The 26,090-nt window shown below is 61.6% G+C and overlaps 1 protein-coding gene across 3 annotated transcripts in view; it reads right to left on the reverse strand.

Moving 5' to 3' along the window:
• Window positions 1-26,090, reverse strand: part of CELSR2 (cadherin EGF LAG seven-pass G-type receptor 2) — a 31,698-nt gene that overhangs the window by 1,175 nt on the left and 4,433 nt on the right. For 2 of the 3 annotated variants that reach the window (XM_085082873.1, XM_085082872.1), the window contains exons 2-34: window positions 23,852-24,499; window positions 23,180-23,402; window positions 22,487-22,602; window positions 22,131-22,219; window positions 21,361-21,518; window positions 20,740-20,903; window positions 19,666-19,791; window positions 19,117-19,283; window positions 18,326-18,514; window positions 18,110-18,223; window positions 16,435-16,609; window positions 15,385-15,526; window positions 14,795-14,915; window positions 14,400-14,583; window positions 13,629-13,730; window positions 12,755-12,849; window positions 12,466-12,675; window positions 11,409-11,592; window positions 10,195-10,338; window positions 9,400-9,640; window positions 8,822-8,998; window positions 7,619-7,745; window positions 6,362-6,562; window positions 5,661-5,835; window positions 4,627-4,739; window positions 4,471-4,547; window positions 3,592-3,718; window positions 2,955-3,071; window positions 2,742-2,872; window positions 2,132-2,220; window positions 1,925-2,038; window positions 1,331-1,537; window positions 1,029-1,257 (exon numbers count right to left, since the gene is read on the reverse strand). In XM_085082873.1, coding sequence (XP_084938999.1) covers window positions 1,029-1,257; window positions 1,331-1,537; window positions 1,925-2,038; window positions 2,132-2,220; window positions 2,742-2,872; window positions 2,955-3,071; window positions 3,592-3,718; window positions 4,471-4,547; window positions 4,627-4,739; window positions 5,661-5,835; window positions 6,362-6,562; window positions 7,619-7,745; window positions 8,822-8,998; window positions 9,400-9,640; window positions 10,195-10,338; window positions 11,409-11,592; window positions 12,466-12,675; window positions 12,755-12,849; window positions 13,629-13,730; window positions 14,400-14,583; window positions 14,795-14,915; window positions 15,385-15,526; window positions 16,435-16,609; window positions 18,110-18,223; window positions 18,326-18,514; window positions 19,117-19,283; window positions 19,666-19,791; window positions 20,740-20,903; window positions 21,361-21,518; window positions 22,131-22,219; window positions 22,487-22,602; window positions 23,180-23,402; window positions 23,852-24,499 — 5,476 coding nt within the window. The remainder of the gene's footprint in view (window positions 1-1,028; window positions 1,258-1,330; window positions 1,538-1,924; window positions 2,039-2,131; window positions 2,221-2,741; window positions 2,873-2,954; window positions 3,072-3,591; window positions 3,719-4,470; window positions 4,548-4,626; window positions 4,740-5,660; window positions 5,836-6,361; window positions 6,563-7,618; window positions 7,746-8,821; window positions 8,999-9,399; window positions 9,641-10,194; window positions 10,339-11,408; window positions 11,593-12,465; window positions 12,676-12,754; window positions 12,850-13,628; window positions 13,731-14,399; window positions 14,584-14,794; window positions 14,916-15,384; window positions 15,527-16,434; window positions 16,610-18,109; window positions 18,224-18,325; window positions 18,515-19,116; window positions 19,284-19,665; window positions 19,792-20,739; window positions 20,904-21,360; window positions 21,519-22,130; window positions 22,220-22,486; window positions 22,603-23,179; window positions 23,403-23,851; window positions 24,500-26,090) is intronic. The other variant, XM_085082874.1, reaches the window with a different exon arrangement.

Here is a 26,090-nt window from a genome sequence, read left to right on the forward strand (position 1 = left end):
TTCCAACACTCAATGGCCACTGTTAGACACCAGAGGCACCCAGTGGTCAATGGACACTCACGGACAGTTAACAGGCACTCAACAAGTGCTGTTAGGCGTGATGGGCAACCAATGGACAGCCCAACACCCAATGGGTGACCCAATGGTCAGGTGCCATTAGACCTAATGGGCACCCAGTGCACACCCAGAGGTCATTAGGCATCCAGTGGATAGTCAGTGGAGAGCAAATGGGTACATAAGGATCAATGGACGCCCAATGGGCATCCAATGGTCAATGGGTGCCCATGGACAGTCAATGGGCATCCAATGGGTGCAGTTAGACCTGATGGTTAGACCTAGTGAGTATTCAGTGGGCATCCAATGGCCAATGGGCATTCAATGGGTACCCCAACACTCAATGGGCACCCAGTGGGCATACAGTGGGCACCCAATAGCCACCCTTGGACCCCATGGGCACCCAAGAGGAATCCTGGCACCCAGTGGTCACCTATTGGTTACTCTGGCACTCTATGGACACCCAACAAGCCACCCTTACACCTGATGGGCACCCAATGGGCACCCTGGCACCCAATGAGTGCCCAAAGGGACTGCTGGTTCCCAATGAGCATGCAGCAAGAAGGAACCCTTGCACCTGATGGGCATCTAAAGGGCACCTGTTCGGCACCCTGGCACCCAATGGACACCCAAAGGAAACCCTGGAACCTGATGGACACCCAACAGGTAACGTTGCACCCAGCGGTTGTCCAGTCAGTACTGTGGCACCTGATGGGCACCCAACAAGCAGTGTTGGACCCAATGGATGCCAAATGGGTACCTGAGAGAAATCCTAGCACCCAATGAGAGTGCAACAGGAACCCTGGCACTCAGCCATCCTTGATGGGCACCCAAAGGACACCCAACAAGTGGTATTGGACTGCTTGTCCATCCAACAGGAATCCTGGCGTCCCAATGGCACCCTCACACCCAAAGGGAACCCTGGCACATAAAGAAACCCCAGTGAGCACCCCTCAGATGTGATGAGCACTCACTCGGAGCCAGAGGAGTCCTCATCAGCGGTGCCTGTGCGGATGCTCATGGCAATGGGGGTGAGGCCGCTGAGCTGCTCCTGGAGGCTCTGCCGAGGCCGGGGGACCAGAGGGGCTCCCCCATCGCTGCCCGAGGAGGCAGCCGTGCCAGCTGGAGGTGGCGGGGGCAGCCCAGGGCGCTGGGCACTGCCCCGCTCACTGATGGGGGGCAGGCACTTCTTCTTCAGGATCCCTGCAGAGGTGGTATCACCCATGGGTGGGGGGGCCAGATTTGGAGTGCCCACCCCTGCCATGGCAGCCTGTACCTTTGTGGGGGTGGGGCAGGGGCAGCAGCAGGGGGTCCCTGGGGAGTGCCTCGCCATTGGGCCGGGGGAAGTCACCCCAGGGGGGTCCCTGGCCCCCTGCCGGCTGCACTCGCAGCCTCTCACTGCCTCCTGGTCCCTCGCTCTCGCTCGCTGTGGTCACAAACTCCCCTGGCCAGTATGGGCAGCCTGAGGGCACCAGGGGATCACCTGCAGGGAAGGAAGGAAGCTGGGACAGGCAGGACCAGGGACTACCCCCTGGGTGCCCCCATCAGCACCTCTATCTGGATGAAGGACCCCCCCAAACCTTTTAGGTGTCCCCATCAACACCCCGGACTGGACAAGGAATCCTGTGTCCACTGGGTCCCCCATCAAGACCCAGCCAAGATGAAGGACGACCCGTCCTCCCCCAAAATCCATTCAGTAACCCCATCACCACCCCAGACTGGACAAGGGACCCCCATCCCTACCACATGCCCCTCATCAGCATCCTGGATAAGGCAAAGGACTTCCTCCAACCCATTGGGTGTTCCCCCATCAGCACCCAGCCAGGCTGAAGGTCCCCCATCTCCACTGGGTGCCCCCTGGGGGTGTTACCAGGGCTGGAGGGACCTAGGGGCGCCCCATCCTCGCTGTCAGAGGAATGTGTGGAGCCGAAGGAGCCACTCGGGTCATCCAGGGACAGGTCACTGTCCGAGTCCGTGTCGAGCTCTGGGGGGGGGTCATGCGTCAGGGGGTGCCCAGGGACACCTGCTGCCCCCTAGGCTGAGGCTGGGTGCCCTTGCCCCACGGGTGGGGCCATACCCTCGGGCTGGTCCTGGGCGTTGAGGAAGAGCCCCCCAGACTCGGGCAGCGGCACTGGCCCCGGGCTGCCTGCTAGCCCTGAGTCCTCCCTGCAGGGACACAGCACTCCTCAGCACCTGACCCCCACCCACCAACACACACCACCCACTGTCACCCACCGTCACCAACCCACTGACACAATATCCACCCACTGACACCCCAATATCCACTGACACCCAACACCCTGGTATCCATCATCCCTGCCACCCCCTCAAACCCTCACCATGCCATCACCCCTCCACCCTGCCATCTCACCGGTGACTCTATTTGCATACCACCCTGCCACTATACTGCTATGCCACCACTCCATTGCCCTGCCATCCCAACACCCCTGCACCATCTCACCCCACCATAGTCACCACCCTGCTACCCCACCAACCACCATCCTGCCATCCCAATATCCCCATGCCATGCCATCCTGCCACCCTGCCATCCCACTAACCCACCACTCAACCACCCCAGTACCCTGCCACGCCACCACCTCATCACAATGCCATTTTATCATCCCAGTGCCACACCAGCCCAAGAACTCCACCAAAACCCATGCCCTGGCCCCTGCTGTGCCCAGTACCGCCGCACGAAGGGGATGTAGCTGTGGTTGCTCTTGCCCGAGCGCGCGGTGCTGTGCAGGGACCCCGAGGACCCACCACCTGGTGGAGGGTACAGTTGCCCTGCCACATATGTGCTGTCCCCGCCATAGGCCTGCCAAGGGCACAGGGACATTACAGCCATGGCAGGGGCTGCCCTTTGCTTCCTGCCACCCCCTGTGTCCCCCGGCACTCACGGGGGTCAGGGTAGCCTTGGTAGCCAGCGGTGGGTGGTGGCGGTGGGCGCAGCTCAGGCGGAGGCTCCTCCGGACCTCCTTGCTCAGCACCACACAGGACAGGAACATGAGGGGGCCCTGGGCACAGGGACAAAGAGGGGTGTGTACAGCCTGGGAGGACTCCAGCAGGACCCCGGACACCTCAAGGGGTCACCATCCAGATTGGTTGCATCCCACTGGTACCTCAAAGAGAATGAGGGTCCCCCCATAGCCACTAGGTGCCCCCCACTGATATTCCAGACAGCATAAGGGACCCCTATATGCACTGGGTGCCCCCCGTGTGCACCATGGAGTGGGTGAGGTACCCCCATACACACTGGTGCATCTCATTAGTGCTCTGGATATGACAAAGGAACCTTCTGTGCCCACTGAGTGCCTCACAAATAGGTGTGGGATGCTGGAGGTCCCAAGGGTGTGAGGTTCAGGAGGCTCTGGGGTCTCTGGAGGTCCCAGGGGTGGTGGTCACTGGGGGTCCCAGGGGTGGAGGCTTTGGGATTGTGGAGTCTTTGGTGGTCCCAGGGGTGGTGGCTCTGGAAGTCCCAGGGGTGTGTGTTTCTGGGTTCCCAGGGGTATGGGGTTCCAGAGGGTCCCCACTGACCTGGAGGCAGTTGGAGGCGGCAAACAGGTAGTGACAGAGCAGCGTGTCACTGTTGACCGAGAGGAGGGCCAGAAGCCAAGCCACGCTGGGCATGGCCAGCAGGACTGCAGCTGTGCGCACCCCAGACCTGGGCACCCCAACAGCACCCCAGTGTCACCCCAATGACATCTCATGTTCCAGCCCTCCGTACCTCTGCCCCCCCAGGGTAGCCCCAGCCCCTCGTGGCCCACCCCCCCCAGATGCCCCAACCCCCACCTGACCCACTCTGCACTCTGTGGGTGCTCCAGCCCCCCTGTGCCCCCCCTGTTCCCCATGGGTCCAGCCTAACCCCAGCCTCCCGTGCCCCTTGCTCCCAATACCCTTCTGCCTCCCCATGGGTGCCTCTGCTTTCAATGCCCCCCTGCCCTCCATAGATGCCCCAACCTCCTGTGCCCCCTGCCCTCCAATGGTGCCCCACCCCTCTATATCCCCCTACCCACCATAGGTATCGTGGTCCCCCTCTGTGCCCCCCTGCCCTCCACAGTGCTCCCATGCCCCCCATTGGCACTCCAGCCCCCCTACCCAGCTGCTCTTCATGCTCCTCTGCCTCCCCATGGCTGCCCTGTGCCCCTATATATACCCCAGCCCCCCCATTCCCTCCTACCCCCTGTAGGCACCCCAGCCCCCAGAGCCCTTCTGCCCTCCACTGGTGCCCCTGTCCCTCCTGTGTCTCTTGCCTTCTGCAGGTTCCCCAAAAGGCCAGCCCCCAATGGGTGCCCCCCTCGCCTCCAGAGCCCCCTGGCCTCTATGGGTGCCCCAACCACCCATGCCCCCCTTGGGCAACCCCATCCCCTCAGTGTCCCCTGCTCCCCATGGGTGCCCCCCGCTTGGGTGACTCACGCTGAGCCCTTTTTCTGGAAGCCCTGAGGGGTGGTACAGGTGGCCCTGGCCGCCAGCACCAAGAAGAAGATACCGACCTGGAGTGCAGGGGGAGCTGGGAGTGAGCAGGGTGAGTGAGGGTCCCCCGCCTTCCCCAGCCCCAAGCCCCATACGCACAGCGAGAGCAACAGCACAGGGCCCAACCAGGCTCCACACCAGGCTGTCGTGCAGGGCCAGCCAGCAGAAGTCGGGGTTCCCATAGCCCTCGGGGTCCAGCCCCACCGCCAGCCCTGCAAAAGAGGGGTCAGGAGCGGGACCAATTCTGCAGGTGGGGCTATAAGAGGAGGCAGGGCGCTAAGGTAGAGGGGTGGGGCTTAGGGTGGAGCTATACCAGGGCGGGGCATGGAATGGCACGTGGATGGCATAGGGCTGACAAGGAGGTGCTGCTGTTGGAGGTGTAGCTATGCTGCGTAGACAGGGCTATGCAAATGCAGTGTGTTTAAGCTCTTGGGCATGGGACAATGTTGATGAGAGCAGGAATACGGCACTGGGGGCTTGTCTAAGAGCTTATTACAGGTCTATTCTCTTGGGGTGGGGCTAAGATCCTGGGGTAGTGTCTGATTATGATGCATGGAGAAGGGTTAAGGCCCTGGGGGCATGTTAAAGAGGCTGGAAAAGATGCCTAGGGGTGGAGATAAAGTGTTGCTCTTTGAGGTGGGGCTATGACCCTGGGGGTATGTCTGAAAGTCTGGAGGCAGAGCTATGATGGATGAGGGTAGGATTATGGACCATGGGGCCTGTCTAAAATCTTTGGGACTGGGTCAGATGGATGAGGGCAGGCCTATTACTCTGGGTGTGTGTCTAAAACTGTTGGGGTGGTGTTATGGAGGATAAGGGCGGAGCTAAACTCTTGGGATAGGGCTATTTTGGATTGGGCATGACTATCCTGTTGGAGACACGGTTAAATCCAGGGGTGTGGCTATGCTGGTAAAGATGAATTTGGGAGTGGACCTATATTCTGGGGGTGGGGTTACACATAGAAATAGGATCCCACTATGCATCAAATTGATTGGGGGAGAGGGATTCAGAGGGCAGGGCCATAGCCTAGAAGGGGGTGTGTAGTCACCAGGTGTTGACCCAGGTGGAGGTGGGCAGCTGGTGATCCAGGGGGTGGGGTCAGAATGAGGGCAGGGTTTTACAGCGGGGCTCACCAGTGATGAAGGCAGGCAGTCCCCAGCCCAGCACATGGTAGAAGCGCATGGGCCCACGATCGACATACCGGGGTTCACTGCGGCGCCGGTAGAGGTGCAGTGCCTCCAGCAGCGCCCAGCCCACTGCACTCAGGTACAGGAACTGCAGCAGGATGGCCACCACCGTGCACGCCAGCTGCACCCACCCCGTCACTGCCAGCCCATGGCCCCCTCCACTGGCCATTCCCACAGCTCCGCCCACCATCTATATGCACAGCCCTAAGCTCCACCCCCTCTGAGAGGTCACTCCCCTGTTGAGGTCACACCCCTCTAAAAAGCCCCACTCCTTTTATAGGCCTCACCCCCTCCCCCTTGAGGGCCCCACCTCTTTGATACACCCCAACCCCTTGAGAGCCAATCCCTTTAATAAGATCCATGCTTTTGGGAACCGCAACCCTTTTATCAGCCCCACTGCTTTGGAAGCCCCACCCCTTTATATAGACTTCACCCCTTGAAAGCCCCACCCCTTTGGCAGACTCCACTCCATTATGATCCCCATGTCTTTTAGATTCCACCCCTTAGGCACAGCCCACCATGGTCCTGCCCACTCCTTAGCCCCACCGACGCAAACACTTCAAAGGTAGCAGATCCCCTAACGCAACCAGCCCCTCCCAGTGATCCCCACTCCTTCCCTCCCTTGCCAGCCCCATTTTCCCACAAACCGGGACATCAGCCTGGTTGATGCCAAGCAGGAAGACAAGCTGTGCGAAGAGCAGCGCAGCGGCACCATGCCGGCGGATGCTGTGGCGATTCGAGCGCAGCCCCCGCAGGGTCCCCAGAGCCAGGACCACCAGCGCCAGGCCTGCCAGCCCCACGCCCAGTGAGCCGTAGGTGAGTGCTGCCAGTGGCAGCACCTCCCCATTCTGCAGCACCAGGATTGGCATGTGTCAGGCATGTGTTCAGTAGGCATGCCCCGCCCAAACACACCCATCAACATGTTGTCCCTTACAAAGCAATCAGTACCTGAATCAGGAAGCCCCACCCACAGTGCATAGCCCTATGAGAAGTCCTGTTCACACTATCCAACCCTGGCCCTGGCAACCCCACCCTCTGAAACTGCCAGTCACAGCACTCAACCGTGCCCCTCAAAACCCCACCCACATTGTGTAGCTCCACCCCTTTAAACCTTTCCCATACAACTCAGCCCACTCCTCAAACCCCACCGACATCCCTCAGCCCTGCCCCTTTTAACCCCACATACTGCACTCGACCCTGCCCCCTGAAACCGCACCCACAGCACCGACCACACCCCTTTATACCCCACTCACTGTATTGAGCCCAGCCCCAGGAAACCCTGCCCACATTAGTCAGTCACACACCGTGAAAACACACCTACATCACTCAGCCACACTTCTTGCAACCCCACCCACATCAGATCTGTGCCTTAGAGACTGACCCTCCAAGCCTGCTCAGCTCCACCCAGTGGAATCCCACTCATCTTGATTGGCCCCTCCCCAAGGGAGCTCTGACAAATCTGATATAGCCCCGCCCGTCCACTTAGTTCTCGCAAGGGAGCCTCACCCATCCGATTTAGCCACGCCTATTGGATTTAGCCCTACCCCACTGAAGCCCCACCCCCTTTTCTCAGTCCCTCCACCATGAGCATTCACACCTCCACCCTGACTCTGTCCCACTAGGCCACTCCCGTTCTTCCAAGCCCCTCCTATCCCTGTCTCCCCTTTTATAAAAAGCCCAGCCCCTGCCCCTAAAGCCACGCCCCTATGCCTAGCACCGCCTCCCACCCTGTACCCCGTGTCTCTATGTGTCTCCATGTGTCTCCATTCTTCCGCGTGTCTCCGCCAGGGCCCTGACCCTGAGTCATTCCACACCCCAGGGTCACTGTGTCTCTCCATGTCCCCTGTGTCACATTTGTCCCCCTGCGTCCTCATGCACCCCCCCGTGCTCCCCTATGTCCCCACCTCTCGGCGGGAGATGTCCATGAGGACGGCGAAGCTGGTCAAGTGGTGGCACTCGCAGCTGACATGGCTCCGGTTGCGGAAGGTGACCTCGCAGCCCCGTGCCGACCAGCCGCCTGCACCGCCCGCCCTGCGCAGCAACGCAGGGTGACACAAGCTAGGACACCTGCCAGAACGCCCACCAGGGACAAACAACCACCCACCCACCCACACACCCCCACACCCCCACACCTCCCCCCCACACACCCACACCCACACCGGGGACACACACCAGGGACACTCACTCACCCCCTGGAGACACCCAGCAGGGACAGCAGGGACACCCACCGGGGACTTCCACCCCCACTCAGGGAGTGTGCATCTGACCCAGGACACCCATCTAAGGGGTCACACATTTGGACACCCACCAGGGACACATGCACTGGGGACACCCTCCCACAGGGACACCCACCCACCAAATTCATCCACAGACAACACCCACCCACCCACTGGGACATCCATCCACCTAGCAGAGACACCCGCTGCCTATTGGGGATACTCACCCACCAGGGACACTAATCTGGGAACATCCCCCCCAACTGGGGACACTCCCCCACCCTATTCCTGACACCCTCCAGGGTCAGAGCTGCCCCGTCATGTGCTGTTCCCATGCTACTCACCCATGACCAGCAGGGACACTGGGGCATCCATCGTGCCCTGTCCCCATGTTCCCTGTCCCCTCAGGATGTCCTCTGTTCCCCCGGGGTGTCCCCATTCCCGTGTTCTTTTTCCCCTCAAAGTGTCCCAATCTCTGTTACTATGTCCACTGTCTCCATGGGATGTCCCCATCCCCATGCTCCCTGTCCCCCTGGAGTGTCCCCATCTACCTGGGGTGTCCGCATTCCCATGGTCCCTGTTCCCCCAAGGTGTTCCCTGTTCTTCGGGTGTGTCCTATGTCCCCTGTTACTTCAGTGTGTCTGTGTTCCCCCAAGCTGTCCCTGACTTCCCACGGTGTCCCTATCCCCCCAGGGTGTTCCCCTGGGTTATCCCCTGTTCCCTTGGATGTCTTTATCCCCATGTCCCCTGTCCCCCTGAGGAGATCCCTTGTCCCCTGGAGTGTCCCCATCTTCCCTGAGGTCCCCATTTCCATGTTCCTATACCCCGAGATGTCCCTGTGCCCCCAGGATGTCCTTGTCACCCCTGGGGTGTCCCCTGTCCCCTCCTCACCGCAGGGAGTGGTTCCAGAAGACGCAGATGGGCTTGGAGCGCTCCTGGGTCTCCAGCAGCCGGAACTGAAGGGTGACAGGCTTGGCCAGCGCCCGGGGGGTCCCTGTGCCCCCCACGCCCCCCGCGTGCACACTGATGCTCACCACTGGTGTGTTGATGACGGGGCGCTTGGGCACCCTGGGGAGCACCAGGGTCAGGGGGCCCACTCAGGGCACTCCAAAACCCACCTTGGTGCCAGAGAGTGCCCTGGCACCACACAGACACCGCGAGGGCACCCCATTTTCTCCTCTGCCCCCACTTTTTGGCCCCCCATGGGCACCATTCTTGGTCACTCCTTGGGCTCCCTCCCCAACCCTGTGCCACTCATCTTCAGGCACCCTCTGTGCCCCCCGAGCTTGGGCACCCCATGTGCCCCCTTTCCCATCCCTCCCCTGCAATCCCTCAGGACAGCCCTGTCCCCATGTCCCTGTATTCCCCACATGCTTGGCTTTGCCCTGGCACCTCATGTGCCAACCCCAGTCCCCTGTGCCCTCCCTGTGTCCCCCCTGTGCCCCCCATGCCCCCATTCCCGGTGGCACCGGAGGCTGCGCTTGTCAGTGTCGAAGTGCTGGGGCAGGAGACCAGCTAGGGTGCGGTAGATGATGACGCTGGCAATGGCCTGGCCCTCGCCCAGGGATGGGTGGCGCTTCTGCTGGGTCACCACAGTCACCTCTGTCTCCTCCTCCTCCACTTCCTCCTCCTCCTCTTCACCCGCTTCATCCTCCTCCTCCTCCTGCCCACCTGTGCCCTGTGGTGCCTGCCCATGCCCAGTTGAGGGGCCTGGGGGCCATGGACAGGGGGTGGCATGGTGCTCTGAGACCCCATTGAGGTCCCCATGGCCACCCTGGAGTCCCCAGCTCTGCCAGTCCCATGACCAAAAGAAGGTTCCCCCAACCCTTTCAGCTTCAGGGGTCCCCATGTCCACACCAGGGTCCCCAACCCTGTAAGCTCCATGGCCTCAATGAGGTCCCCATGATCATACTTGTGTCCCCAAGCCTGCCCACCACCATGGCCACACCAGGATCTCTGATGGCATCCTGGAGTCCCTGGCCCTCACATCCTTACCAGGATCCCCAGCCATGCCAGTCCCATCCTGGGGTCCCAAACCTGCCAGCCCCATGGCCCCACTGGGGTCCCCATGGTGGCACTGGGACCCTCAACACTGTCAGCTCATGGGCATGCTGGGGTTTCCCTGTCCATGCCAGCCCCAAGCCAGGGTCCCCAGCTGTGCCATGTCCCCATGGCCAAATGGGGATCCCCCCAAGCCCTGCCAGCTCCATGGATGCAAGTGTGTCCCCAGCCCTGGCCCGTCCCCCCCTGCCCCCCGGACTCACGCCTGTCCTCGTGGGGCCAGAAGATGCTGTCGGGCAGGATGACGGTTGTCTCCAGGTCCGGGGGCTTCTCCCCCCGCAGTGCCTCATACCGTGGCAGGCGGGCACCCGCAAAGCTGCTCTTGTCCAGCCGCACCACCGACACCACTGTGGCACCCACAGCACGGCATGGCACGGCACCTACCAATGCTGGGGCACACAGGTCCCAGCACCCACCAACCCCCATACTGACCCCAGCATTCACCGATCCCGCGGCGCACCAAGCCCAGTACACACCTACACCAGCACTCACCAATCCCGGCACCCACCGACCGTGGGGCACACTGACCTCAGCACCCACCAATCCCATGACACACTAACCTCTTCGTTCACCGATTCTGGGGCACACCCAGCACAAACCAACACCCACACCATCGACCCGGGGGCACACCCCTGCACTCACCAACCCCAGCACACACGAACCCCAGAGCCATGGATCCCAGGGCGCACACACCCTGGGGCCATAGATCCCAGCACTCATGGACTCTGTGGCACACAGACTCCAGCACACACTGACCCTGGCATCCAACAACCCTAGGGCAATGAATCCTGACACCCACTGAGCCCAGCATCCACCAAGCCCAGGGCCACGGACCTCAGCACCCATTGACACTGGGGGCCATGGATCCTGACACCCACAGACCCCAGCACCCACTGACACGAGCACCCACCAACCCCAGGACACAGAGATCACAGCCCATGTCCCCAGGGGCACACACATGCCTCTAGGCACACCCATGACCCCCTGAACATGTTTCCCAGGCACACAAATGTCCATGCCCACAGCATATGTTCCCAGGTACACGTGTCACACATGCATACATGCTCCTAGCACACACACATGTCACTGGCTCACATGTCCTTGTGCACACATATGCCCTTGTGCACACACGTCCCCAGGCACACACATGCCCCAGGCATATACATGTCTGTGTTCCCAGACATGCATCTATGTCCCCAACACACACACAACACATCCCCTGAGCACACACATGTCCCAGGCACACACATGTCCATGTCTCCAGCACATACAACCCCTACGCATATCCATGCCCATGTCCCCAGCACCACATCAAGTGCACATGCATGTCCCCAGGCACACACATGTCCCCAGCATGCCCATGCCCCCAGGCAGACACCCCCCTCACAGCCCTCCAGCCACACATGTCCTCACTGACCGATGTTAGGGGTGACAATGGTGAAGGGGCTGAGGTAAGTCTGGGGCATGTTCCGTGCTAGGGCTCGCGCGTACTCCTCAAAGTGTTGTAGCAGCTGGGCCGTGCCACCCTCCGTCTGCTGGATCAGCTCCCAGTGCCGCTTGTTTCCCACGTCCAGCAGCGCACTACCCACCCGCAGCAGGTTCTGGGGGCACAGCAGCGGTAGTGGCACTGGGGGCTGGCACCCTGAGGTCTGGGCAGAGGGTCCCCAACTTCCCCTGCAGGGCTCTGTGGGCTGGGGCACTGACAGTGGGGAACAGGAGTGCTGTACCCCCACAAAGTTGAGGGTGTACCCCGAGCCACACCAACACCTCACTGTTCAAGGGGTGCCCATCACCCTGACATCAGAACTCCTATACCAACATTCCTCTCTAGGTGGGTACCCATCACCCTGGTGCATGGGCTCCCTTACCAATACCCTTCCCAGGTGGGTGCCATCCATCCTCGCATCCGGGTTCCTGCACCATCACCTTCCCCCTCCCCATGCAGGTGCCCATCACCCCAGTGTCTGACCTTCTGCCCCAACATGCCTCTCCCCACAAGGGTCCCCATAACCGCAACCTCTTTTCCTTCTCCCTCAACCTCCCTTCCCATGCCTGTCACCCTGGCATCTGCTCTCCTGCCCCCATATCGCTCCCCACGAGGGTGCCCATCACTCTGGTGTGTGAGCTCCTGCACCCACATGGCTGTCCATGAGGGTGCCCACCATTGTCTGGCCTCCTCCCCCAGTTCCCCTCCCCAGGCAGGTGCCCATCACCCTGGCATCCAGGTTCCTGCACCAACACCTCTCCCACACACATCAGTGCCCATCACCCTGGTATCTACTCTTCTGCCCCCATAGGTGGAAGCCCATCACTCTGGTATCTGACCTTCCACCCCAATCCCCCTCCCCATGAGGGTGCCCATCACCCTGGTGCCCATCATCCCTCCCCATGAGGGTGCTCATCACCCCAACCTCTCTTCTGCCTCGCCCATTCCCCCTCCTGGCATATCCCCATCCCTGTGGCCTCATGCCAACCTCGGTGAAGTGCACATCCTGGGTGGCAGCGAGGCGGAAGCCACGCTGGCGGCTCTCATGGCGCAGCAGGGCCCCTGCCAGCCGGTATGCCAGGCGCACATCACTGCCAAAGTACCCGCGGGCTTCATGTGTTGCTTCACGCAGTGCCAGCGCCACGCGCCGGGACTGCCCCGCGTCCCACTGTGACTCATTGCCCACCAGCTGCTCCGCCTTGGGGGGGACACACGCAGAGTCAGGGGGGCCCCAGTGGCACCGTCACATGGCTGTTGCTGGTGTCCCCTCAGCTCACCCAGGGGCGCAGGGCAGCAAAGGCCAGCGCGCTGCAGTTGAAGAGGTTGGGGGGCAGCCATCCCTTGTGCTCATCACAGTGGCGCAGTGCTGTGCCTGTGGGATGGGGATGCTGAGTGGCACCATGGGGACAATGGAGCAGCCTCACCTCACAGCATGCCAGCAGTGCCGCCAGAGTCACACTCCTGCTCCACCCTGCAGTAACATCAGAGTGGTGCCCCCAGCCCTGTCCCAGTGGTGCCATGCTCTGTCCCAGCTGTGCCACCACAGCATCACACTCCTGTGCCATCCCCAAGTGACACCACTGTGACAGCTACCAGTCCTGTCCCAGTGATGCCACCAGTGTTGCACTCCCTGCAGTGACACCACAATAGCAGCCCCAGCCTCATCTCAGCAAGTCCACATGCATGTCACTCCCACTCCATCATGGTGGTGCCACCGAGATATCACTACCCCGAACCCATTCTAGCAGTGCCTCCGCAGTGTCACCTCCCTGTACCAAACCAATAATGCCACAATGGTATCACCCCCCTGCCCTGTCCCAATGATGCCACATGGTGCCACCCCACCCCAGCTCCATGCAACTGATGCCACCATCATGACACACTCCAGCCCTGTCCCAATGGTGTTCCTATCCCATCCCAGCAGTGCCAACACCATGTCACCACTTTGAAGTGACACCATGGTGTCCCCTCTCTTCACCATGTCGCAGCAGTACCACCATGGTGTCACCTCCCTCTACCACCCCAGCAACGCCACTGTGGTGTCACCCCCTCTCAGTCCCATCCCAGTGATGTCACCACTGTGTCACCCCCAGCCCCATTCTGGCAGCATGCCCAGTGCCATCCCCACCCTATCCCCATGTCCCCACATACCGACAGAGCCCTTGGGGCAGGGGGCTGCAGCTGGCAGCCCAAACCGGGTACGGGGCCACCAGATGCTGGCTTCAATGGCCCGGGGACAGCTGTCGTAGTTCACTGCAGAGCACAATGGTGCATCAAAATGGGGGACGCAGGGTGACAGTATGGTGGCAGTGGCACCAGGTCACTGGAACCCAGGGTGACACAGGGTGACAGAGTGTAACAGCAAGGTTGCAGCAGTGGCAGAGCAAGGTGACAAAAGGACAGCACAGGGAGACAGCAGTGTGACACAGGATGACAGTGGGGTGGCACAAGGTGTCAACGGAATTACACCAACAACCAATGGTTGTTGCCAGCAGCCAGGGCGACAGCAAGGTGACAGCAGGTGACACAAAGTGACAATGGGGTGACACAGGGTTGCAACAGGGTGAGAGTAGCACCCAGTCATGGCACTCAGAGTGATACAGGGTGACACAGGATGACTATTGCACTCATTGGCACCCAAGCTGTGGCAGAGCAGAGGGACATCAGGATGGCACAGGGTAGGATGACACAGGGTGACACAAGGTGACACAATGTGACAGTGGGGTCATGCAGGGTGACACAGGGTGACAGCAGAGGGACAGTAGTACCTGGTCACAGGACCAGGTACTGTCACAGGGTGACACAGGATGACACAAGGTGACACAGGGTGACAGACAGTGATGGAGGGTGACAACAGGGTGACAGTGGTCACTCAGGGTGACACAGGGTGACACAAGTTGACACAGTATGACAGTCCCCCACCTTCGCAGCCACTGGCTGTCACCTCGGCAAAGGGGTTGTCACAGCGGTCACAGTGGTGGCCGATCACACCAGCTTTGCAGGGACACTGTCCAGTGGTGGCATTGCAGCGGCGCGACAGTGACCCAGTGGGGTAACACTCGCAAGGGTGGCAGGTGTCCCCTCCTGGTGGGCGGTAGTGATTGTCCTGGGGGGACACAGGGTCACTGCAGGCACGGGGATGGGGTGACAGGGGGCTAGTACAGAGTGACAGGGAGGTGACTGAGGGGGTGTCAGGGGCATGATGGAGGGTGACAGGGAGGTGATGGGGTGACGGCAGGGTGGCAGGGGGCAACAGAAGGGTAACAGAAAGATGGCAGGGGTTGGCAGGGGAGGTGACAAGGGCTGGCAGGTCCTACCTTGCAGCGACACTCGCCCGTGGTCTTGTTGCAGTCTGGGTCGAAGCCACGGGTGACATCACAGCTGCAGGGGCCACACGTGGGGTGTCCCCACCACCCCCGTGGACATGGCTGTGCCTCCCTGGGGACACTGGTGCTGGCACTCGGGCACCACGCCAGGGTACGCCCACAGTGCCCCTTGCACACCCACAGAGCCACTTGTACACTCACATGGTCCCTAGTACACCTACACTGTCTCTTGAACCCCCACATGGCCACTTGTACTGTCACAGTGCCACCTGTACCTCCACAGTGTCCTTCTGTGGGCACCCCCACTGAGCCACTTCCACACCCACAGTACCACTTTTCATCCACAGTGACCCCTGCATACCTACCACAGCTCTTGCACAGCCACCGTGCTCTTTCCATGCCCATCTGTTTGCACACCCACCACAGCTCTTGCATGTGCACTGTGCCCCTTGCATGCCCCAGATGCCCACTCTCCTCTCACCCCACCCACCGCCCGCGGTGTCCCTCACAGTGACTCCTCCCCTCCCCCCGGGTGCCCCGTGCCCTCCCGGCACACACGTGTGCCCCGCAGTGTCACCAACCGGTGCTGGCAAAGGGCCCCGAAGGTGCCTGGGGGACAGTGACAGGCATAACCGGAGACCGTGCCCGGGCGGCGGGTGCAGGTGCCCGGAGGCTCGCAGGGGTCCAGGGCACAAGCACTGACACAGCTGTCACCGAAGTACCCTGGGCATGGGACAGGGTTGGGGACAACAACAGGGCACAGTGATGGGGGACAGGGATGGGGGCAGTGCCAAGAGGACAGTGACAAGGAGTGGCAGTGACGAGGGTGGGCGTGCCCTGGGGTGTGTGACAACATGGTGGCGGTGCCCAGGGAGGGTGGCAGTGCTTTGGGGACGGTGATGGGGACAATGCCCTGGGGACAATGAGAGGGGGTGGCAGTGCTCAGGGGACTCAGTGCCCAGCCCTCAGGGGTGAGGGGAGGCAGTGCCTGGGGACAGTGACAAGCCTGGCAGTGCCCAGGGAGGGCAGCACTGCCTTAGGGACTGACAGGGGTGGCAGTGTCCAGGTGACACTGACAAGGGGGTGGCACTGCCCTAGTGACAGGGATAGAGTGGTGGTGCCCAGAAAGGGTAGCAATACACTGTCACAAGGGTGGCAGTGCTGCGGATAGCAGTGTGTCAGGGTTTTCAGGAGGTGCCGGGGTCTCTCCACTCATGGGGGTGGCAGTGGAGGTGGTCACAGCGGTGGCAGTGTCTCAGGGAATGTCGGGGCATGTCGGGGGTTTCAGGGGGTCTCTGCTCACCAGGGTACCAGTGGGGGATGTCACAGGGGTGTCTCAGTGATCTCAGTGTCCATGGGGGGGTCAGGAGATGTCAGGGGTTATCGGGGGGGGCCCTATTCAAAGGGATAGCAGTGAGGGGTGTCACAGGGGTGTCAGCATTCTGGGGGTGTTGGGCTGTGTTGGGGTGGGTGTCAGGGAGTGTTGGGGGTTGTCAGGGGGTCTCAGGGTGTCCCTGCACACTGGGGTGGCAGTGGGGGGTGGCCAGGGGTGTCAGTATCCCAGGGGCTACTGGGGGATGTCCGGGGTGTGTCGAGGGGTGTCAGGGGTCTGGGGAGGGGTCCTTGCTCACCAGGGTGGCAACGGCATGAGAAACTGTCCCAATCGTCGCTGCAGTAGCTGTGGGGGGGGCAGGGCCCCGAGTCACAGGGATCAGGCAGGGCACAACCCCCCTCCACATTCACCTGCACTGCCTGTGCCAGGCTCAGGGCGCCTGCAGTCACTGTGGGGTCCCCAACACGCAGTCCCTGCAGGGTCACCCATCAGTGTCCTCACTGAGACCTCCGAAGCCACCCTGGACCCCCTGACACACTCCACTCCATGCCTCAGTTTCCCTCACCATTCCCCCGAGACCCCCCAAGAACCCTCTGCATGGTGTCCCCATCACTGTGATCTCACCATCACATGGGACAAGCTATGTCACCCTGAAATCCCCTGCCCAACTGTCACCCCCACCTCAGTGTCCCCCACCACGACATGGGACACCCTGGGATACCCCGGGACAACCCAGACCACCTTGCAGTGTCACCCCCTTCTCAGTGTCCCCCACCACTGTGGACCCACTGTGCCACCCTGTACCCCTGCATTGGGTCACCTGTCATTGTTCCTCAGCACCAACTTCGGCATCACCTTGTGACACCCTCATGCCACCCACAGTGTCCCCTCATTGACCTTGGACACCTCCCTTCCCCACCCCATCTTCCGTGGGTGGGGTCACCTGCGAGTGACCCTAGTGACGCCCCAGCAACCATGACCCCTCCTGCCCCAGTGCCACACCTGGCCTCAATGTCCCTTGCTGCCATCCAGGACCTTTTTTGTCACCCTGTTCAGTCCCTCAGCATGACATGTGACACCCTGAACCCCACACCGGGACCGGTTCTGCCACCCCAGCCCCCCTCCCCAGCTGTGTCACCTCTGTGCTTCAGTGGCCCACAACACCGGCCGGGACCCCCGTGTGACCCAGGACTTCCCCAGTCACACCCATGTCCCCATGGCCACATCTGCTTCCCACCCAGGGTGACAACCCATGTCACTATGCCCATGAGTACCCAGTGCATCCCCAATGTCCCCCTGCCCACACAGCCCATGTCTCCTTCTCCTGTGCCATGTCCCTCTGCCCACATCTCTGTGCCCCCCTCCATCCTGCCCATGTCCCATGTCCTCTGCCATGTCCCCACCCCTGTGCCCCTCACCATCCTGCCCATGTCCCCAGTTCCCTGTGCCACATCCTCAAGCCCCATGCCCCTATCCCTGTGCCCATGTCCCAGTGCTCCTTTGCCCACATCCCTGCTCCCCATGCCATGTCCCCAAGCCCTGTGCACATGTCTCTGTGCCCCCCTTCATCATACTCATGTCTCCAAGCCCTGTGCCCAGCTTCATTGTTCCCCGTCCCCAACCTGTGCCACATTCCCAAGCCCTGGGCCAATGTCCCCAAGCCCTGGGCGAGGTCGCCAAGCACTGTACACATGCCCCTGTGACCCCCTTCATCGTGCCCATGTCCCCATCCCCAAGCCCTGTGCCCTGCTTCATTGTGCCCTGTCCTCACCCTGCGCCACATGCCCAAGCCCCGTGCCCATATCTCTGTGCCCACGTCCCCAAGCCCCATACCATGCCCGTGTCCATGCCTGTGTGCCACCCTCCCATTGCACTCATGTCCTTACCTCCTCTTCCACAACCCCAAGCCCACCCCCTACTCCTACACCTGCCACCCCATGCTCCCCACACCCTTCGTGTCTGCTCCTCCGTACCTGCAGGCACCCCTGAAATCCCTCCTCTACGGTGCCACTGTCCCCCAGCAGCCCCCCCAGGCTCAGTGTGCGCAGCTGTAGTCCCTGCAGGTCTCCAGGCACATCACCCACCACCTGGGGGGCATAGGGAGCCCCGTGGGTGCCTTGGGGTGACACAGTGGCACCTAGGGGGGGTCATCCTAGTGGATGCTCCCCCGTGCCTCAGTTTCCCCATACCTGGTGGCGGCCATAGTCGAGGGTGAGGAAGAGGAGGAAGGTGGCAGAGGGGTCACGGCTGGGGCCTCCCCGCAGCTCCAGCTCCACATGGTGCCAGGCGCCGTCATTGACTTTGGCCTGGGGCAGGTGCAGGGTGGCCAAACGGGCCCCCCCTTGCCAGGCGCCAGCCTCCACCTGCCCCTCGCTCAGCTGTGAGGGATGTCAAGGACCCCAAAAATTTGGTGGGCACTGAGCACTGCCCACCAAGAAATACAATTTTCCCCCTCAAGGGTTGGCATCCCCTTGCATTGCCACCCCCCAGCAATACAGCTCCCATGGCAAAACCTCCGATAGCAGTAGACCCCCTCCAGGGCAATACTCCCCTTGCACTTCTCCCAGGGTAACCCTCCTATTCCAAACCCCCCATGCCACTACCTTCCCATGGCCATACATCCCCCCCAGGTAATACTTCCTGTGTCAGTAACCCTCACAGGGCAATCAACCCCCCAGGGTAATAAACCCTGTGCCAACAACCCCCCAGTGCCAATAATGCCAATAACGCCCCCCCCTCCCCGTCACGAGCAACTACCCCCGGCACTGCCCCAGGGCCAACTCCCCTATATTCCCACTCAAGTCAGTACCCTCCCAGACCAATACCCCCTACACCAATGACCCTCCAAAACAATACCCCCTGTGCCAATGACCCCCACCCAAATTAATAACCCCCTCAGGACAACTCCCCCGGCACTTTCCTCAGGAAAACTTCTCCATTCGACCCCTCCGTGCCCTCCCCATTCCTCTCCCGTGCCCACCTGCAGGATGAGGGTAAGGTGGCCTCCAGCCCCCGCTCGCAGCAGGACCCCTCGGGGGTGGCGGGTGCGGAACATGATGCGGAGAGGCCAGGGCAGGGAGAGAGGCAGTGCCAGCCCGTTCCACGCCACATGGCTGCTGCCCACGAACCGCTGCAGGCCCGCCATCTCTGTGGGGCATGCACGTGGGACGGGGGGCGACTCACACGGACCCCCCAAGCCCACCCCGGCGACCCCCCCCACTGTGAGGCAGCCGCATGCCCCCCTGTACAGACCATCCCCCCCCGCCCACGGACCCCCCGCATTCCACCCGGGTATACCATGCACAGCCCACGGACGCCAACACACCCTCCCACGGATCCCCTGTGCCCACCCACAGAGCCCTCTCACGAACCCACAACTCCACAGACCCCCAAACACATGTGGTGATGCCCCTCACCCCCTTCCCACACCCTTCCCACCCAGAGACCCTCCCCATGCCTCCCACAGACCCGCAACAAGCCTACAAACCCTGCACAGCCCCCCACACTGTCCCCCCGAGCCCCCCAGTACCCTCCTGGCAGGTTTTGCCCCCAAAGCCCAGCGGGCAGTGGCAGCTGAACCCCCCCCACTCATGCACGCAGGTGCCACCGTTGTGGCATGTGTTGGTGTCACATAGGGTCTTCTTGGGGGGACAACCTGGGAAGGGGTACAGGGGTCACATGCCACACATGACCCAGGACCCCTGGCCCCATGGGACATAGACACCCACTCCCACATCCTTGAACCGCTATCCAACCCCATGGTCCTGGTACCACTTGACCCCAACCCCACCCCAAAAGGGGTACAGCATCATCCAGCCCCCTAGTCTTGGCATTTTCCCACCCTGGGCATGTTCCCAGGGGACACAGCCTCTTCTGTGCTACCTACCCCAGCTCCATGGCCCTGGCAGCCCCTGACCTCCCCACCGCACAACCAGGGGACACAGAATGCCTTACCACTGTATCCCTGGACCCCCATCCAGTCCCATGAGCCTGGCATCTCCTCCCCACACCCATGGGGCACAGATACTCCCAAGCACTGCCCAGCCCTGGGCCCCCCTCGACCCCCAGCACCTCCCACTCTACACTCTACACCCTGAGGGCACAGTCCCATGGCCCTGGCAACTCTGAACTCAAACTTGCACCCCTTGACTTCTCATCCCATACCCAAGGGGCACAGAACCCCCACCCCCAGTCTGTTCCCTGGACCTCTCTCCATCCCCATGGCCCTGGCATCCCCTGACCTCCTCCCCACACTCAGAGGGCACAGCTTCCCCCTGTATCCCCTGAACTCCCATCCAGCCCCATTACCCTGGAACTGCACGCTCCCTGCCCCCGCCCCCCACCTAGGGGGCACAGCCCCACAGCTCTGGCATACCTGGACCCACACCTGCACCCCCTGACTTCCCGTCCCACACCCAGAGGGCACAGCATCCCCCATGCCCTCTGGACCCCCATCCATCCCTCCAGTCCTGGCACCCCCTCCCTGCATCTAGGGGACACAGTCCCACTGCTCAGTTATCCCTTAACCCTACACCCCATCTCCCTCTGCTCAAAGGAGCACAGCCCCCCAGCCCCTGCCCAGCCTCCTGGCCCCGGTGCTCACCGGGCAGGGTGCCGTTGTTAGCAATGAAGGCTGCCATGTCCACAGAGTGCTGGTCAATGTGGAGGTGCCGCATGCACCCCACGAAGTGCCGGCTGCGGATCGGGAAACTCTCGGGCAGCGTCGGGACACCCCCCAACAGCAGGGGCCCTGTCAGGTCCAGTGATCTGCAGAGCCCACCATCACCTCGAGGCCTCAAGAGATGCCCAAGAGACCCCACAACCCACAGGAACCTCGAGGAAACCCCAAGGGACACCCAGCCACCCCCCCATCCCACAGGAGTCACAAGGGAATACCAAAGAACACCCACTCACCCGAAAACCCATGGGGAGCTGAGGGACCACCCAGGGGATGTTTTCCCATGGGGAACTCAACAGACCCTCAAAGAACTCCTCACTCCCCCCAACACAGGGGGACCCCAAGAGAATCGCCCCCAGCCCATGGGGACCTCTAATGACCCCCCACCTCTAGGGACCCATGACCCCCAAGGGACCTCTCACCAGTGAGGACTCCAAAAGTACCTCACCCCTGGGGATCATTCACCTCCAAGGGACCCCTCTATGGGCACCCCAAGGGACCCAAGGGAACCCCCCCCACCCCATGGGATCCCCAGGGCCCCCTCACTTCTTGCTGCCAGTCTGGGTGCCCTGGGCAGCACAGGAATAGTTGCCGAGGCGGGGCCCAAAGCGCAGGGCCATTGCTGTGTCACAGTCGTCCACAGTCACCACAGCCACCTTCTGCTCTGAGGGGCCCTGCGGGACCCCCGACCGCCCCACCACCGGCTGGGGGGCCCCATATCAGGCGGGGGGCCCAGGACCCCCATCTCACAGCCTTCATCCCACTCATCCTCCTGCTGCCCTCTGGTCCTTCGACCCTAACTGAGCTCCCACATCCTTCCAGCCCACCAGCGCCCCCCCCCGCCTTCAGACCCCCCCAATACTCCCCTCCATCCTTTCAGCCTCCCCTAAACACCTCAGTGGTCCACTTCCTCCCCCTCAAGCTCCTATCCCTCTGACCTCCTATTCTTCCATTCTCCCATGCCAATTCCTTGGGGGTCCCCACAGGTGAGGAAGTAGGTGGGGTTCCTCGGGGGTCCTGTGAGTGGGGAAGTGGGTGGGGGTCCCTTGGAGCCCCCAGATCTCCTCTCTACTCTTCTTATACCTCCAACACACCCTTCCCCTCCACCCCTTCCTCTCCTCTTCCTCCATCTTCCGGCCCCATCCCTTGGGACCCCTGGGCAGGCACATCCCTTAGGAGTCCTTTAGGTCCCCCAAACCCCCACACTACTCCCCCCCATCTCTCCATTCCCCCACCCTTCCCCTCAATTTCTCCTTCCTCTTTCTGCCCCAAACACTCCCCATCCACTGTGCCCCTCATGCCCCCTCTTCCCCCACCTTGTTGTAGTAGCGCAGTTGCACTCGGTGCCACTGCCCATCACTGACGCCTCCTGGCACAAAGGGTGACACCGTGGTGGTGGTCTCACCTGCGGGCACAGTGTTAGTGGGACAGAGCTGGCGGGAGGGATGGGTGGCAGTGCCAGGGATGGGATATTGGGGATGGGATGCCCAGGATGCAGTGCCAAGGGATGCAGTGTTGGGGACATGATGCAGGGAATGTAGTGCTAGCAATAGGATGCCCGGGATGCAGTGCCAGGCAGTGCCAGGATGCGATGTCTGGGATAAAGTGAGTGATACAGTGCCCGCAGGGGTGCCAGGGTGTGGTGCCAGGCCATGGCGGGGGCAGTCCATACCTGCTGAGAAGGTAAATTGCAGCTGCTCATCCACAATCTCCAGTGCCACGAAGTCATGCCGCTCGTTGAAGCGCCCATTGTACAGCAGGAGCCCGTCCCTCTCCCGTGTGGCAAACCTGGGGGACGCAAGTGCCAGGGGTGCCCCAACATCCCCGGATCCTGCTGTGCCTCCCAGGCACCCGCCAACACCTCCTAACCCTACCATGCCCCGAGGCACACCCCTCACCCTCTGCCCCATGACCTTGGACCCACTGTGAGATGCTGGCATCCATCAGCCCCTGCCCCCCAAGGTGCTCCCCACCCCATTGCCCCCCATGCCACGGGGACACCCACTCCCTTTGCTCCCACCCTGTGCCCTCAGGGTGCCCATCACCCCACACCCGATCACCCCACAACCCATACAACACCAATGGGGTACCAATCACCACCCATCCCAGATGATGCCCCAATGGCATTGAGGCACCCCAACCCCATCTGATGCCCTTGAGACACCCACCACCTCACACCCTAAATGATGCTAATGGGGGCACCCATCACCTCCACCCACCCAGCGCCCACAAGATACCCACCACTCCATACCCCATCACCTCATCTGATGCCAGTGGGGAACCCACCACCATCTACTTCACACCCCATGTGACACCCACAGGGGCACTCATCAGCCCCCATCTCCCCAGATTCCCACAGGCTCACGTGAGGCCAAGGGTGAAGTGAAAGCGCTGGCGGAGGCCACGAAAGGTGAGGAAGGAGTGCGGGGGAAAGCTGCGGGTGCTCATGGTGCAGAAGGGCTTCTCGTAGTGCCCAGAGGGGCACTGGCACCGGAATCCCCCCACCAGCAGGTTCAGGCAGGTGCCCCCATTCCGGCAGACCCCCGTGGTGCAGCGGCCCCCTCGGGCATTCAGTTCACAGTGCTCCCCTGTGTGACACCCAGAACCCCAAAACTGGGGTGAGGAGTCCTACCTCCCCCCCACACCTCCCCATTAACCCCAAAGTGCCCCTGCCAGGTGCTCAGCTCTCAGGGCTCCCCTGTGTGACACCAAACACTGTAAACTGGGGGGCGGGAGAGTGGGGATCCCCCCTCTCTCCCCCCCCCATCATCTTTATCCCCAGCTCCATCACCATGGCAGCCACCTTCCGTTGCCATGGCAACCCAGAGACACCCCTCCCCCACCTGTCTGGCATCCCATACCTGGATGTCCCGTGGGGGCTGGAGTCCCAGGGTGGGGGTAGGGAGTGTGGCCCCAGTACCACCAGTCTACCAGTGGAGGGAGGGCGGGAGGGAGGAAAGAGGTAGGACTAAAGAGGAGTCGGATAAGGAAAGATGAGGATGGACACTATGAGGAAGGGCCGGCCAGTGGCTCTAACCAGTGAAGTCCTCGTTGCACTCGCAGGTGTATCCGCCCTCACGACTCCGGCACCGCCCATTGCTGCCGCAGGGGCTGGAGTAGCAGAGGTCGATCTCGGTCTCGCAGTAGTCGCCAGTGAAGCCAGGCGGGCAACGGCAGCGCAGACCCGTGACTGGGTGGATGGGGCGGAAAAGGATGGTGTCGGAGGCGAGAAAGGGCGCCGAGCTGTCGAACTGCAAGACGGAGACGCAGCGCATGTAGTTCTCGCAGGGCTCGCGCAGACACACATTGTCGTCGAAGGGCAGGACGCGCTGGGCCGTGGTGGCTGCCAGCAGCGACCGGTTCAGGTATAGCCGCTCCTGCAGCTCCTCTGACGAGAAGAACCGCGACGTGCCCGGCGCTGCAGTCGGCAGCAGTGCTGAGAGGCTGACATTGAGGATCCGCGCCGGCCCCACGTCTGTGTCCGTCTGGATGTTGAAGAGGACGACACGGTGGCGGGGGGTGGCCAGGACAGCTGCCACCCCCTCCAGGAAGCGACTGAGCAGCGAGGACAAGAAGCGCTCCTGGGACATGTCAGCCAAGCGCAGGGTGATGCTGTTGCTGAGCATCTCATCTGTGATCACTGTCACCCGAAGCGTGCACTGCGCTGTTGCGCTGTGGATGCCATCTGGGGACAAAAGGGGGACACAGGAGGGGATCAGTGTCAGCAATGGACAACTCTGGGAAATGATGGTGCGATGGGAATAGTGCTGGTTTTGGGACAACCAACCCAGTCAGCTGCTGTCAGATGGGGACAGTGCTATGGGGGCTTGACCTGCTTGGCCACCATGGAATAGGGACAGTGCTGGCCATGAAACAACTGGCCCATGTAGTCACTGTGGAATGGGGATGATACTGGTTATGAGGTGCCCATCCCGCTTGGCCACCATGAAATGGAGATAGTTGGGTGGGACAGTGCAGGCTATGGGGGACTTTCCTGCTCAGCCACCAAGGAATGGAGAGAGTGATGGTTATGGGGCTGGTGTTGGTTACGGGGCTTCTGTCGGTTATAGGGTTAGTGCTGCTAAATGGGGCTGGTGCTGTTTTTGGGGTGCCCATCCCACCTGGCCATCACAGGGTATGGACAACGGGATGGGGACGGTGTTGGCAACGGGGCTGGAACTGGTTACAGGGCTCCTGTTCCACCTCGCCACTGTGGAATGGGGATAATGCTGGCTATGGGATGTCCATCCTGCTTAGCCACCATGTGATGGGGACAGTGGGATGGGGATGGTGTTGGCTGTGGGGGACCTGACCTAATTGGCCACCATGGAATGGGAACAGTGCAGGTCATGGGGTGCCCATCCTGTTTGGATGCCCATCCTGTGGGGCAGGGGCATCCAAATGGGGATGGTGGTTGGTTATGGGGTTGGGGCTAGTTATAGGGCTGGTTCTGTCTATGAAGCTGAGGCTGGTTATGGAGTCAGCACTGGTTATGGGGATGGTACTGATGCGGTTTTTGCTGGTTATGGGGCTGGGTCTGGTTATGAGAATGATGCTGGTTAAAGGGCTGGGGCTGATTATGGAGCTGGTGCTGGTTATGGGGTTGGTGCTGGTTAAGAAGCTGGTGCTGGTTGTGAGGCTGGGGGAGCAAAATGTCTGCTCAGCATTGGGGCACCCACCTTTCTCCTCCTCCTCCTCCTCCTCCTCCTCCTTGTCCTCCCTCTGGCTGAGTGCAGTGGGATATGGGACAGATGGGGAGCAGGCAGACAGATGGATGAAGGTAGCATGGAGACAGCCGGGGGGGCAAGCAGGCAGAAGGGGGTGCCACAGGGGTGGCAGGGGCCAGGGAAGCCCGGTGGCCCGTGGCCAGTGACTGGTGGCCGGTGGGGGAAGTGTTGCCACGGACACGGCCTCGGGGGCCCAGCTATGGCTGGACCTTTTGTTCCCCTCCTGGCTGCCCCTGCACGTGGGGGAGGGGGGGGGGCATGGGGGGGGTCCCTGCCCCCACGCTTTGTGCCCTGGGCCCCCTGCTTTGTGTGGCCAGAGCAGAGACCCCAGCCAGTGGAAGCTGGAGGGGCAATGGGGGCCATGTGACTGGGGACAAGGGACATCAGGCATGGCCTGTGAGTCAGTTTCCCTCCCTGACCTGGGGGTGGCCAAGGAGATGTTCCCCCACCCTGGGGCGAACCCCCTCCCCCAGAAGCACCTCCTGGACACTCCCCCAACCCAAACAGTGCTGACAACTGATGGCACAACACCCGTTTATCTTGCAACCC

Source organism: Lichenostomus cassidix, chromosome 26 (genome assembly GCF_008360975.1).
Source record: "Lichenostomus cassidix isolate B80296 chromosome 26, HeHo_3.0, whole genome shotgun sequence".
NCBI lineage: Eukaryota > Metazoa > Chordata > Aves > Passeriformes > Meliphagidae > Lichenostomus > Lichenostomus cassidix.